Source organism: Rutidosis leptorrhynchoides, chromosome 3 (assembly GCF_046630445.1).
Source record: "Rutidosis leptorrhynchoides isolate AG116_Rl617_1_P2 chromosome 3, CSIRO_AGI_Rlap_v1, whole genome shotgun sequence".
Classification (NCBI taxonomy): Eukaryota; Viridiplantae; Streptophyta; class Magnoliopsida; order Asterales; family Asteraceae; genus Rutidosis; species Rutidosis leptorrhynchoides.
The window spans coordinates 66,980,798-66,994,435 of record NC_092335.1 but is presented as its reverse complement, the minus strand read 5'-3'; the positions used below and the strand labels follow the sequence as shown (position 1 = coordinate 66,994,435).

The window sequence follows — 13,638 nt, the reverse complement described above, 5'->3', positions numbered from 1 at the left end:
CTATACAGGTAAAAATTCGATTGATAATGCTTTTAAAAACTGCTAGTATGCTAAATTAGGATGACGCAGATGCCTATCTTGAAACAAATCGAATAAATCATGTCTACCAATAAGTTATCAATAAACCACAAATAAGAAAAACACACCATACAGTTCCCTTATTATTGCTTTGCTTCAAAATTCCAAAATGGAAAAAACAGTGCTGGAAGAACAAAAAGACATCTGGTGTACCAAATTTAGTACAATAAATTTGCATCCAAATCTTTTACAGAAATAATTATTCGTCAATATATCTCCTTTACTTGGAAACACTTGTTGAAGAACCAAAGCACGTCTAGTTGACAACGTCAAGAACGAGCTTACGTGACTTTAGAACCGACCATCTCAAACGCCTGTAATAAGCAGCTTGGAGCAAGGCCAATGACAGTACAAATATCCACTTAAATCCCATCTGCATCACCAACACTATATCATTAGTCGTGACTATTTCAACTCATTAACTTGTAGATGGGTATATTGGTAAGTAACTAAGTATACTGTTTTACTAATCAACAATAACACTATTTTGGGTTTGTAAGTATCCGTACCAGTTTTCTTTCTTCCATTTCTGGTTCTGCAGCCCAACTCAAAAATGAGACGACATCTTTTCCCATCTGCAGAAAATAACAGACAAATACTGAAAAGGAGAACATAAAACAGAGATTAAAAACCATTAACATAGTTTGAGGAGTAACCAACCTGGGCCTCAGTTGCAGGAGTACCATCTTCATATTCAACAGCGCCATCCATAAGCATTTTGGGCATTGCAATAGCTCCCCCAGGAAAGTACGGATTATAGTGCAAACCTTCCCTGATCTGCAATAAATTCATCAATTCAATCTTTATGTATTGTGATAATACTGTTTTGGGCCACATTCAAGTGAGATGCATATTGCAAATTTACTATATAGATTGCAGAGCATTAGCCACTGAAACGAAAGACATTAAACATTCACCTGAAATACTATCCGTTTCGGTTGGAACGTATGTACTCTATGAGTTAATTATGGTCTGGGTCAGAGCAGGGCTGGCAAGGTTGAACTAAAACAATATTTGCCCAGAACTTTTTCGAAGCTTGAAGGAATATCATGAAATCTTAATACAAAATTTATAAATAACTTATTTCTTATATAATCTTTCTGATGATTGATGATGTTTTACACGCTAAAAATACATATTTGGAGACTTTCCACCCATTTTTAAGCTAGTGTTCTAGTTAGACCTCTTACATATACGGACTTACGAAGTAAATATTAATCGACCCATTCCAAGTATATGAGTCAAAACAACCGGTCCAGATTTCTAAGCATTATGGTCATCATAATTTATATTTATAATAACAATTATATTAAAGAAGAATGCAACCATTATACCTCACGATACTCATCAAAAAATCTTTATTGACTAACAAACCATAACAGAACTCAGATTAAACTACCCCACTCCCTCATTGTTAACTCCTCACACACATCAAGAAGAAATTCACATCGCTCATGAGAGTGTCTACAAGCATACGCAATGTATTTTCTCACATGATTAAAAAACACAAATCTAAGATGTTATAGTGCTTAACAATAAGTTATTTGAAACGAAAAATGAACATGCAAAAAAGATTAAACACTCACTGAAACACCAGCAGGAGGATCGCGATAGCCAGTCAGGAGCGCAAACACATAGTTCTGGCCATTATGACGAGCCTGAAGTAATAAAATGTAAGAATCTAGTGACATCATAACAAAAACAAAATCAAAATCTTTAAAAAAATGAAACACGATGTAAGGTTACTTTGGTAATCAGACTCAGATCTGGAGGATACGCCCCTCCGTTGGCAAACCTAGCAGCTTGCTCATTTGCATAAGGTTGCGGAAATCGATCGCTAAGCTTTCCAGGGCGAGTGAACATCTCACCCTCATCGTTAGGACCATCGACCACCTCGATTTCAGCAGCCATTGCCTTTGTTTCCTCTTCTGTGTATGCCACACCCACCAAGTCACGATATGAAATCAAACCCATTGAATGACAAGATGCACATACTTGTGTGTACACCTGGTGACCACGTCGAATCCTGCTCAAGGTGATATGCCAAAAAAATGAGAATATAGTCAACTGCTGAGAATAATATTAGTCCATATGGTCATTGAGGAGCAAATACTGACAATAGTTCTTGAGAGATAAAATTAGTACACAAAAGGTCGTAGTGGTTGTCAGTTAAGCAAGTATGAAGCACAGTGATTTGTCAAGATAATAATATATTTATGTCAGATGATCTCACACAAAGACAGACAAAAGAAAAACAAAAGAATCAGTACATGTGAGGAGGTGCTCGAGTGTGAGCGTTTATAGTTATTGATATCGTAAATAACTACATCTATATATTCAACAGCAAAAATAGTGTTTGGAAGTGCTTCTGCTTCTTAAAAGATGACCCGTTGAATGACCAAAAAGAACATCTTAAGAAGAAAAAAGCAGACATTGAAATTAGGTTATAATAAGTAAATTAAATTTACCCATACATAATAAAATTTGTTGCTGGCTTGCAGATGCTATGAAGATAATCTAGTACTTATTATTTGATCCCAAAACAATCACATAGTAAGAGCCAGAATTTGTTAATCCAAACATTTAAAAAACTAATTACTGCAACTTCTAGTCACAATAATAAGTTTCAAAAACAAATCCAAACACATCCATACAATAAGATAGAAGTTTCTTGGTATGTGACCAAGTTAAGCTTCGTTTAAGTTTTAGCTTGGCCAAATAGTTTGAACAATGCCATGTACCACTGAGCAGATAAAAAACAATTCACCACAAGAGAAGTACCAAAAGAAACTTACGAAGCATGATCATATGAGCTAAGAATGCCTTGGTGAGGCCAGGGATAGCTTGGAGATTCCAAACCATGCTCAGCTTCATCAGCAGAAGCTATAGTTGTAAAGCTTAAAAGCCCTGATAGACCGGCCCCAACGAGTGCAATCGCCCTCAGTGATTTTGAACCATTAGATCCAGATCCATCCTGATCTTTCTTAGAAATCAGAGATGACAAAGCTGGAGAGGCCTGAATTAATAAAAAAATAAAAAAAAAAGCCAAAAATTAGCAGTTAAAACATCAGCATACAAATTAGAAACTGGTTGTAGATAATAATATATTCTATGGTGGACGCACAACTGCAAAGAAACTAAGCTACCCTTTATCAACATATAAATGTTAGTTACTGACATGAATATTAAGAGCAGTAATAGAATGCATCATTGAAAGATTTTTTTTACAGAAAATCATTCCGTGAATGGAAGATTAAGTAACAAAATACCAGGGCTAGTGGTGGCATAGATTAAAGGCTAGTGGAAGGAGAGTTTTAAAATCATGCCAGCAGTACACACAAATGCCATGTTCATATAGAAGAATAAAAGCACTTGTGGCTTCTATTTAGATAGAGAGGGTGGTGCAGGTCAACTTGCTAGCTGCCTTACATGTAAAAAATACCTTTTTCAAGCTCAACCATTTGCTGAGAAAAAAATAATCTAATACTTTTAATATTCAGAAGGCCAAACAATTTGGCACTGATATCCACTCCAGTCGACTAGTATACTAACCTCTTTATTTTGCAAATTAAAATCTTGAAATTTTTTGTATTGATCAGTGGGAATAGCTTTATATCATATTTACTTTACGCCAAAATGCCCCAAAAAAAGCTACCAAAGCTTAGTATGGCTCTTTTATATATTGGAAAAAAGAGAACCTCAGACCCTTAAACAAAATGGCGATATTTCAATTACCTAATCACTGAACCTGATCCTATTGAGTATCACATTTGCCTTGTTTTGAGTTAGCATGACCGAAGTGCATCAACAGAAATGTAAAATGGCCTATTTTGTGATATTATAACCCTATCAGCGAGAGATCAAAAAAATAACTAACAGCTCGAATGTTACACAGTTATACTCTGAAACAGATAGCTCAAACAACATTGTTTTCAGATAGGAAGATAATTGACTAGTGCTCAGAGGTCAGCTTGGAGTTTGGATACATGAAATCCTCAGTAGTAATTTAGGATACTGTTGTGAGTTGTGAGGTCATACATATTAGTAAATTGTTCTATAACATTTTCTTTCCAAAATGTAAATATTCGGCCAGAGTAGTTACCACGTCTGCTTCCAGATACACTCCTAAAGTATATACACAACAATAACAACACAACAATAACAACAGCAAAACCCAATACCACATAAGTGGTGTATGGGGGAGGTGAGATGTAGACAATCCTTCCCCTATTCGAGAATAAAGACAAGACATTTCTCCACCCAGAGTGAAAACACACTCAAAAGTAGAGAAAGTCATCCCTCTTCCTATTCGGCGGATAGAGAGATTGCTTCCGAGTGGACCTCCGGCCAATAAGTAGGAAAAAAGTTTAAAAAAAATAAAAAAAAAAAATTTAAAATTGAGACGCCATGAAAATGGTAAAATCAAATTTTCATGGGTTATAAATCCTAAAGCATATACACTTATATAGAAATGCATGCCCGAATATTCAAAAGGTAAGATTATTCCAGTTCCCCCTTTCGACATGCATAAACTAATTACTAAACCAACAATATACTAAGTCCTAAAGCACAGTATGCCCTACCCCCCAGCAAATTGAGTTTGTAATAGAAATGTAAACAAAGGCAGATGATAATACACCAGTAATAATGCTTACAGCTGAATGAGAATGGAGCCTTCCCCTCAGCAAGTGGTAAATTCCCCTACCACCAGCCATTGAAAGCAAATTTCCTGTAATCTGTTAATCAAATTTGATATTAACTCATAATCAGCCCTTCAGTAACTACATTTACCATGGTTATATCCAGTCGTATAATAGCGTAAAACGTCAAACAATATATAACCACAATTATTTTCAATTCCAGATCTCATCACTATAAAAACTAATAAGCTATAACATAAAACAAAATGAATACCGATTTCTAATTTATTCAACAATAGGTTGATATTAAAATATATAAATCGCAAATTTGATAGCGTATAACAACAACACAGCAGTAATCGATAGTATCAGATTTCAGTTAGTAATCGTGGTTCTCTAATTACGGTTTACGATAGAGTCAATTAGACAACGATTATTAATCATTTCACATAGACGATGAAAACCTAGAAAATCAATTCAGCATTGATAAATGAAAAAAATATCTGGCAGAAACTTACAGAATGTCGTAAGTAGATATTGGTCTTAAACGGCGGCGTTTAGCCGGTGCCGATGGATCCAACGATGAATGAGAGATTGAAATGTGAATCGAAGAGGAAAGAGTTTTGAGGATTAAGATCTGCAGTCTCGTGTAACCCGTTCTACCGTAACAAATTTTGAGTGGGCTTGTATTAACTTGATAGTTGGGCCAAAGTCCACTCCAAAATCAAATGTTGGGCTGAATGTTGAAATTTAAGTAAATTGCATATGAAGTAGTTTCTAAAAAGAAAAATTAATTTAGTACACTTTACAAAAATAAATAAATAAATTATTACACTTCAATGCTAAGTTGTAACAGCATATATGGGTGTAAACAAGCTGAGCTAACACACGATTTATTCAGCTCAAGTAGTTAATAGCTCGATCCGAATCGAGTAAATGAGCTTGAGCCCGGACCGAATAAATTTTGAAGAAAAACAAACTCGAGTTTCTTTTATCTAGCATGAACAATATCGTGAGTTTAAACATGTCTCCCAAAATTTCGGGTTGTGCAACCTTGACCTCTAGTCAAAAGGGTTTTTAAGGGGTTTAACAGGTTACGACAACATACAACAACAACAACAACAAAACTCAATACCACATAAAGGTGAGATGTAGACAATTCTTCCCCTATCCGAGAATAAAAACAAGTCATTTCTCCACTCAGATTGAAACACTCTCAAAAGTAGAGAAAGTCATCCCTCTCTCTATTCGACGGATAAAGAGATTGCTTTGGAGTTGACATCCGACCAGTAAATATGAAACTTTTTTAAACAAATAGTAAAATAAAAATAAAAAATAAAATTGAGACGCCATGAAAATGGTAGAATCAAATTTTCATGGATTTTAGATCATGTTTGGAATTCAATCTAGGCTCTAAACGGCAGTCAAGACACCAATAAATCGACGCTTGTTGGCCAATTTTTTAGAATGTGATTTAGTGTTTTTTGTAGTTTTCAACTGGTGATTTCGTTGATATATAAATCTCAGTTTGATGTGTTTGAAATGTAATTGTGTTGTATGTGATGTTGTTACTGAGAATGAAGTTCATGGTGGTATAAATATATGTAGAAAAGCATCGATTACGACCATCAAAAGCAAGATTCGGGGTTAAAGTTAAAAAATGGCAGAGGGCAAAACCGAAGTTTCAAACTTCGGTTTTGCTGAAAAGCCTGCAAAACCAAAGTTTGAAACTTCGGTTTAGGGCACGGGTGGCAATTCTTGAACACATGTCAGCCTAGTTACACTGTATCTGCGTAAAGGACCAAAACCGAAGTTCCAAACTTCGGTTTCACCAAATCCGAAGTTTGGAACTTCGGATATACCATTTTTGTAACAAAAATTGCTTATTTTCTATTTTTGCAACTTATACCCCAAAAATTACTATTTAAAAAAAAAAAATCACATAAACATCTATGGATTTTATGTTCGATGCATATATGTTTAATTTCTAGCGAACTAAAGTGATACATATATTATTGATCGAATGTTTTTAATTTTCATGTAGTAATAAATAGTGTATGACCCTAATGTTAGATTTGTGCTGTAGCTAGAAAGCTGAAGCTACAACTTACTTTTAAAGCTGGTAATTGGAGCTTAATATTTTCAATAATTGTTTGGTAAATTAGTTGGAGTTTATTTTTTGATTCATAGGCTATTTTTTTCATAAGCTACTATGAAGAGTTTATTTTTTAAGAATTTATTATTTTCATAAGTTATACTTTTATGTCTACCAAACGAAGCTTATGCCTTAAAGCTTATTAAAATTATAGGTTCAAGCTCCTATAAGTTCTCATAAGTTCTAAGAATCTGGTGCGCCAAACACATCCCAACTAAGGAATATAAGTTGTGAAGTAGCAAATGTAAATCATTAGGTTTTAGAAATAGCAATGTTTTTAATAACAAGAAAACGTGAAGTATGAAGAAATGCATTTTGGGGGAGAAAAAAGAGCGGGTGTGTTTTTGAGATCCTATAACTAAAAGCTGTGAATCAAACATGATATGATTTTAAATCCCCAAACCAACCTCCTCCTAAAAGATTTTTGACTCCAATTACCAAATGTCTTGGCCTCGACATTCAACATGAAACTGAGTCATGTAAAGTAATCTTGGTTGTTTTAAGTTTTATTCTAAGCATCGTTCAAGATTTTTCCCTTTTGCATTAGCTGGTGAACAGAACAACTAAGTCGTGATGTAAACATATGATAAGCTGTGTATATGTGTCTAAGCATCAGTGTGTTTTAGATTTAGTCAAAAACATAAGGTATAAGAAATAATAAAGTGATGATTTAATATTTAAAGCAAAAAGGGTTTAAAATTGCTAAAGGCAACAAAGGCAAAAGACCATATTACCCTCAAAATACTATTCACTAGCAAGATAGTTTGATAACTGAGATGATAGGCACTAACATTTAGCATGTACTGTAAACTCATGGATTTTGACGATTTTAAACTTTTGGTACCCTACAGATAGGTGCCTCCACATGAGAAACAAAATGTCATGAAAGCCACTATGATTACAAGTATCCTTTCTTACGATCTGCGTTTTAGCCCATCTTTCACAAGTTGAACTTCTGAGGAACACCATCAAAATCATCAAAGTCAAATCTTGGTCGCTCTCTCCCAACCTGAAGAAATCAAAGTCAAACACGCGGGTAACAGGTCAAAAATGGGTTAGAGACCTAAACAGTTTTTACTTTACCACTTTCCTTTTAGAAAAATAAGGTGGAGTCAAACATAAAGATATAACAATTTAGAAGATTTTATGCAACACAAAAAATTTGCCTTCTAAATTTTTTTATAGGGTTTGCATGTTCGACCCGCTTAAATATAAACCTACCCCCAAATCAACCAATTTAACCCATATCGGTCGACATTGTCACCTCTAGCCTTTTTGTTCAACATATGATGACATAACGCGTTTGCTTCTAATAGGGATCAATAAGCTATACCTTGGACAGATAAAGGGGGTCACACGACATAGATTCATCATTCGCTGTCAGTTTCTTCGAAAGCTTCATGCGTCTGAAGCAAATAATCAAAACGATTCAAACATTAGTAATCATTTAAATGCATGCAACACCAGACATAAACAAGAAACAAAAACAGATAACTTTTTATTCTTATTTCCTACAAAAAAGAGATCAATTTGTGTGATGATTATATATATTGAAGAGAAATGCGTCTAATCAGTTGTTCCAAACTGATAACCTCCACATGCCGAGTAATCATACCTTTGAATTGATGAATCAATGTGCTCAATAATCTCACACGTTTTATATTCTTCAGGATCCTCAAGGAATCTAACCATTCCATCCTTCTGATTAATCGCTGCAAAGATCTCCCCATCCTCAATCTTTCAATAACACGTGAACAAAAGCAAGGTCAAAACCGTTAAATAATAAGAGTAGGCAAAGTTTTAACAAAACAGAAGTTCAAATTCAGGTTACCATTTCAAGAACATGCATTTCAGCCTCCTTAGGGGTATTGATTTGCGCAGTGTTGGCTATGTCTTGCAAGGATAGAGTCAAATAAGTTTGAGTCAACCTCTGAATGTTCCTTTTGTGCATAGACTTCACAACTTGCTTTACCAATCCAAGATTGTTTCCCTGCAAAGAAAAAATGGTGAACGATTTCCAATTTGAAGTGAAAAAAGTGGCATCCTCAAACTACAATCTGATGTTGGTATATGTTTCGGTCCAGACCAGTAAATTTGAAGAGCCAAACAAGGACAAAACTGGACAGAACTGGTATTGGGGATACTAGGTCCGCTTCTCAATTCTAAAGTTTTTTTTTAAAGTCAACTAACCCACACACCCAAACATGAAGAAATACATATTTCAATAGATATATACATAGGCCACCAAATTTGAACCCGCAACCACATGTTCGGAGGGTTATCTCGATACTGTTAGACAAATAGCCCATTGGTCAATTCTGGAAATATCAAAAACAAGTTTTTGGTTCAATATAAATCAAAAATAAAAATAAAAATCTTAGATACAAACATAGCTTTATAGAAATCTTCGAATTTTAAACAATGATCTATATTTTTATTTTGTAAATGGTATAAGTCATGCTTTTTTTTTTAACTTTTAACCAAGTTTAGGGCAACGCCGATTATAAACTGGAATCAAACCGGTTTATATCAAATCTGGTGCTTGACTTATCTCTTTCGTCATTCTTTCCGGTTCAATTTCAGTTCATTCTGGTCCTATCTTATCCCAATGAACACCCCTACAGAAGTAGACTGAGCAACTCACATTCTCAAATTTATCCTGGTTTGCATTAACAAATGCTTCAAGTTCTGCAACATTTCCAGTGCTATAAGTATTCGCAAGATCAATGTAGGCCTACATGGAACAAAATGAAAATTTGTTAGTAGCTGATAAGGTTGTTTGTATTTATCAAAGCATACAAGAAGTACGGACATATGTTGGTATAAGCATATTAATAGTATATTATTTGCTAATTGGCATTTCTTATATAAAGATTACCTGGGAGAAGTTCTTTAGACTCCTTTGAGCAACTGAAGACGTATACTTGGGTAAACTGGCAGAAAACTGCACTCAGCAATAAAAGTATTATTAATTAAAAAGGAGATGATTTGATTGTCAAAGTTAAGACACCATTCGGGTAGATGAAATCAAATTAAAAATAGACATTGACATCGCGGATTATAATTTATAACAAACATGATGCGAAAGCAAATACAACAATAAGCATAGGACTCATACAACTAAAGTTAGATGCTTATATTTTACATGATACAAAAGGCACAATATACAAATTATTAACTCCCGATTAACAAAAACAATTGCAGTTTCTTTTTCGTTGATGCCCTAAGCAATAATTCATATAAATTTATGGTTTATACTCCTAAGTTTGAGAAACAGACACCTGGCGAAGATGTATGAGTGAAACCAGAATGTATTTTTTGTAAGCTTCCACAGCTATAGCATTCATGGTAGACATAGGAGCAGTTACTACCTGAAGAGACAATAAAGCAAGCTCCATGAACAAGTCAAACAATTATATTTACTTATCTTATGCATGTCTAATGATTAATGAAACAAAATGTGACAAGTTAATTGAGCAGGTAAATAAAAACGGAGTGACACACATTGTGGAAAAGCTCCAATGCTTTGGCATAACGTTTTTGCCCTATGCAAATCATCCCCCTAGCAGATAACAAGATAGAACAAAATAATTAGCAAATTCATTAACTGGGAATGCATTACCAGAAATGGGAAAATCATTATATAAGATAGATCAACCATCACATGAAAAAAGAAACATAATTCACAATATAGATTGATAAAATGTGTAGTAAATATTGTCCTAATATTTCACAAATAATAACATTATAGTCAAACTAACTCACCCATAATAGCAGTATAGGAAGAAGTCCTTTGGTTGATCAACTTCCCATATATCATCCTCCAAAATGCTATAACCAGTTTTATAACACTTAGCCAACAAACAGACTTGTAAAAAGCGTGGATGTAAGGGAGTTAAACGCTCTGTGGATGGTTCGATCTTGCGAATAGCGGTCAGCAAAGGAGCTACAGCTCTTATTGGAGCACCAAGATTCATAACTTGCTCGTGTAATCTTTTACAAACAGATATAACTGTACCAACATAGTTAATTAATTAATATAATATGATATATGTTAATTTTATACTATGAAAAGTAAATACATTAAAAAAAATAGAACCATACACTTGTGAGGCACCAAACGAATCTGCTGTACACTACACACATCTATAAATCTGACAACTGAGAGAACAAACTCGTTGACTTGTGCTTCTGGAATAGGACCTGTCGTACATGCTTCCCTGTCATCAAACAAAAATCATGTCATTAGAAAACGTTCCTTGATAAACATTTTCATAAAATGTACCCAAAAGAAACTGTTTAATTCATTTAGCTTCTTTTCAACTCATTATACAACTTTCAATTGCTAGCAACATTCAGGAGTTAAGTTGACACGGTGTTCAAACGCATGTGGTTACAGGACTTACATTTATGCCTACTAACAAGCAAAACCAGTACATTATATCTAAAAAATATAACATTCAGAACCCTAAAATACACAGCACACTGACAAGTTAACCATTAACAACCGGTAAAACATATTAACAGCCACAGTAAACATAATTAAACAATGTATTATAAAACAGAAAGTAAAGTATCACATAAAGTAAACAGTTAAATTCAACACTTAGTATAAACAACAATAATAACATCATCTACATACATATATATGAGAGTCAGTGTGAGTGTGTGTGTGTGTGTAATGTATATATAAACATAAACCTAAATCAGCACAGGTAAGCAAAATTGAAACAACATACATTCAAAACCCTAAATCTCGCGATCTCATTAAAGTCATCACTGATTATGAAACAAATTACTTACAAAATATAGAGATAACCAAGAGAATGAATCGCAGGATCAAGTCTGGTGAGACATGAAGCATAAGTAGCGGCCTGAGAACGAATCACGTCTTCAGATTGTTTTAAACGATTGTTCAAGTCATTTACATCTCGTGTGTTTCCAGATAACCCTTGGATTTCAGTCACCAGCGAATCCACAGGGTTTACATTCAAGTTCATGATTTCGTGTCGTTTGCTGTTTTACAATTTATTGCTACTGATTGATTTGAATAATGCGTAGGGTTTTCGATCGAGGTTGTATGTGATTTAATTTTGATGGAGTATAATTTTGAAGGGAAATTGGTTTTGGGGGATTTTGTATTCGGAGGGTTTTTTAGAGTGTCGGGTCAGGGTGTTTGCTATGGTTGTTGGGTTATTACCCGGGTATACCTGACCCAATGGGCTTTTTTCATCTATACGTATTTACTTTTTATCCATTATTAATTATTAGCACCACAGCCCATGGCATAATATTCACCTCACTTTTGTTGTATTGTACAAGCGAGCAGCCCAATGTTCATCATAAGACCCTCTTTATGTTCTCTCTTTCTTATTGAGAAATTAAGTACGTTTTCAATACCGATAGCAGCTCCCGTTGAAGCAGTTGTATTAGATCCAACCCCTATTAGTTTTGCAGATTCTAACATCTTAAATTGATAATTCTCTTCACGTTTTTTAACCCGTCATTAAACCCTTCATATCATTCGTTAAACAATATCCTCAATATAAAATGTACAAACTTTGGTGAAACACAAATTAATGGGGTGCTGCATATCCAATTGAAATTCTTGTTGGTGGTTACATCTCTTTCACATGGAGACACCTGATATCATGTTTTCTGTAAAATTTGTTGAAATAATTAGTTAGTATTTATTAAAAATATTGAGAATTTATGTCATTTTCGACCAATTTCTAAAACTATTTTAAAACAGTTGTTTCTATGAAGTCTTTTTGAAAATGATCTCTTATGCTATAAGGTAAAATAATGCTTATATCCTCCTCATCCACATAACATAAAATCGAGTGATGTTGCATTTCTTTTTTAAAACAAAATTAAAGTTGATTTAAGAAATAAAGAGAGACGATAGAATTGTATGTGCCAAACACGTTTTTGAAAGAGGGAGAAATGAGCAAGAACTATATTATAAAGACACACTTTCAGAAGATTTTTCATCGGAAAATTACAACTAGAGGCCAATCGTAATTTCGAATTTCTTGTTCGGATTTGGGATTTAAGTGGAAGGTTCAAATTGTTGATCCTATATTTTTTCCTTATAAAAACACACAATAACATCAATAAGTGAATAGTGAATATTACAAGTAAACGAAAAAACATGTGTAAACATCAAATGAATTATACTCATGTTTAAATTAATTTAAATATTACTTTGCTTATACATTTCCTATTAAAAAGATACAATTCCACTATATCATTTCAGTTCCTAAAATATAAGTAACGAACGATTTGTATGTGATAGTTATACGAGGTTGTTAGTTATGTTAATGATTAACAAATGATGGCAGAGGTTGCTTATCGTGAAATTGAGTGTGGATGGTGGGGTTAGGTGCCAACTACTTTTGGTTTTATACTTTTGTTACTAAATTACAGTATCAATTAATAACCACACTAGCATAATTAAGTGATTAGGGTTCTCAAATAAAGTTTCAGATTCAAATTCCGTACCATTATATATTAAGTGGTTAGAGAATGATCAAAGCGATCACGGAGTAACCCCATTAGATTGCGTACATCTAAAAAAAATATGTTTGCTTCTCAAATATACCAAATAAGAGAAACTATCTATTTACTACGGAGTGTTGAATTGAAAACAATATCACTCTATTCTTAAACGAAATGCATGTAAGACCACTCTCAACGGTTCGCCGTTGAGAGTGTCATGGCCCTCCATCTTCAAAGACACCGTTACTAGCAACTATGTCATGG

General features: G+C 34.0%; 2 protein-coding genes across 2 annotated transcripts; both read right to left on the bottom strand.

The window, feature by feature from the left end:
* Nucleotides 1-139: 139 nt before the first annotated feature.
* Nucleotides 140-5,368, bottom strand: LOC139896259 (cytochrome c1-2, heme protein, mitochondrial-like). Its single transcript, XM_071878854.1, has 8 exons — nt 5,237-5,368; nt 4,734-4,814; nt 2,874-3,094; nt 1,825-2,104; nt 1,665-1,736; nt 739-855; nt 588-653; nt 140-451 (listed from the first exon to the last, which is right to left on the bottom strand). The coding sequence occupies exons 2-8, from the start codon at nt 4,791-4,793 to the stop codon at nt 335-337; spliced, it is 933 nt and encodes a 310-aa protein (XP_071734955.1). The 5' UTR covers nt 4,794-4,814; nt 5,237-5,368; the 3' UTR covers nt 140-334.
* A 2,174-nt stretch (nt 5,369-7,542) lies between these two features.
* On the bottom strand, nt 7,543-12,007 carry LOC139896260 (COP9 signalosome complex subunit 3-like). The gene is made up of 11 exons (XM_071878855.1): nt 11,677-12,007; nt 10,978-11,093; nt 10,639-10,885; nt 10,378-10,435; nt 10,155-10,244; nt 9,752-9,817; nt 9,518-9,607; nt 8,705-8,863; nt 8,489-8,610; nt 8,207-8,279; nt 7,543-7,882 (listed from the first exon to the last, which is right to left on the bottom strand). The coding sequence occupies exons 1-11, from the start codon at nt 11,871-11,873 to the stop codon at nt 7,814-7,816; spliced, it is 1,287 nt and encodes a 428-aa protein (XP_071734956.1). The 5' UTR covers nt 11,874-12,007; the 3' UTR covers nt 7,543-7,813.
* Between the last annotated feature and the right edge of the window lie 1,631 nt (nt 12,008-13,638).

What these genes read in the sequence shown, in the direction of transcription:
- LOC139896259 (XM_071878854.1), bottom strand. Translation starts at nt 4,793, where the DNA reads ATGGCTGGTGGTAGGGGAATTTACCACTTGCTGAGGGGAAGGCTCCAT. An exon ending in GGCTCCATTCTCATTCAGCT is followed by an intron (nt 3,095 to 4,733) that starts GTAAGCATTATT and finishes TTATTAATTCAG; the next exon opens with GCCTCTCCAGCTTTGTCATC. An exon ending in AGCTCATATGATCATGCTTC is followed by an intron (nt 2,105 to 2,873) that starts GTAAGTTTCTTT and finishes CACCTTGAGCAG; the next exon opens with GATTCGACGTGGTCACCAGG.
- LOC139896260 (XM_071878855.1), bottom strand. Translation starts at nt 11,873, where the DNA reads ATGAACTTGAATGTAAACCCTGTGGATTCGCTGGTGACTGAAATCCAA. An exon ending in GTCTAAAGAACTTCTCCCAG is followed by an intron (nt 9,608 to 9,751) that starts GTAATCTTTATA and finishes TGTTCCATGTAG; the next exon opens with GCCTACATTGATCTTGCGAA. An exon ending in ACCAGGATAAATTTGAGAAT is followed by an intron (nt 8,864 to 9,517) that starts GTGAGTTGCTCA and finishes TTTTCTTTGCAG; the next exon opens with GGAAACAATCTTGGATTGGT.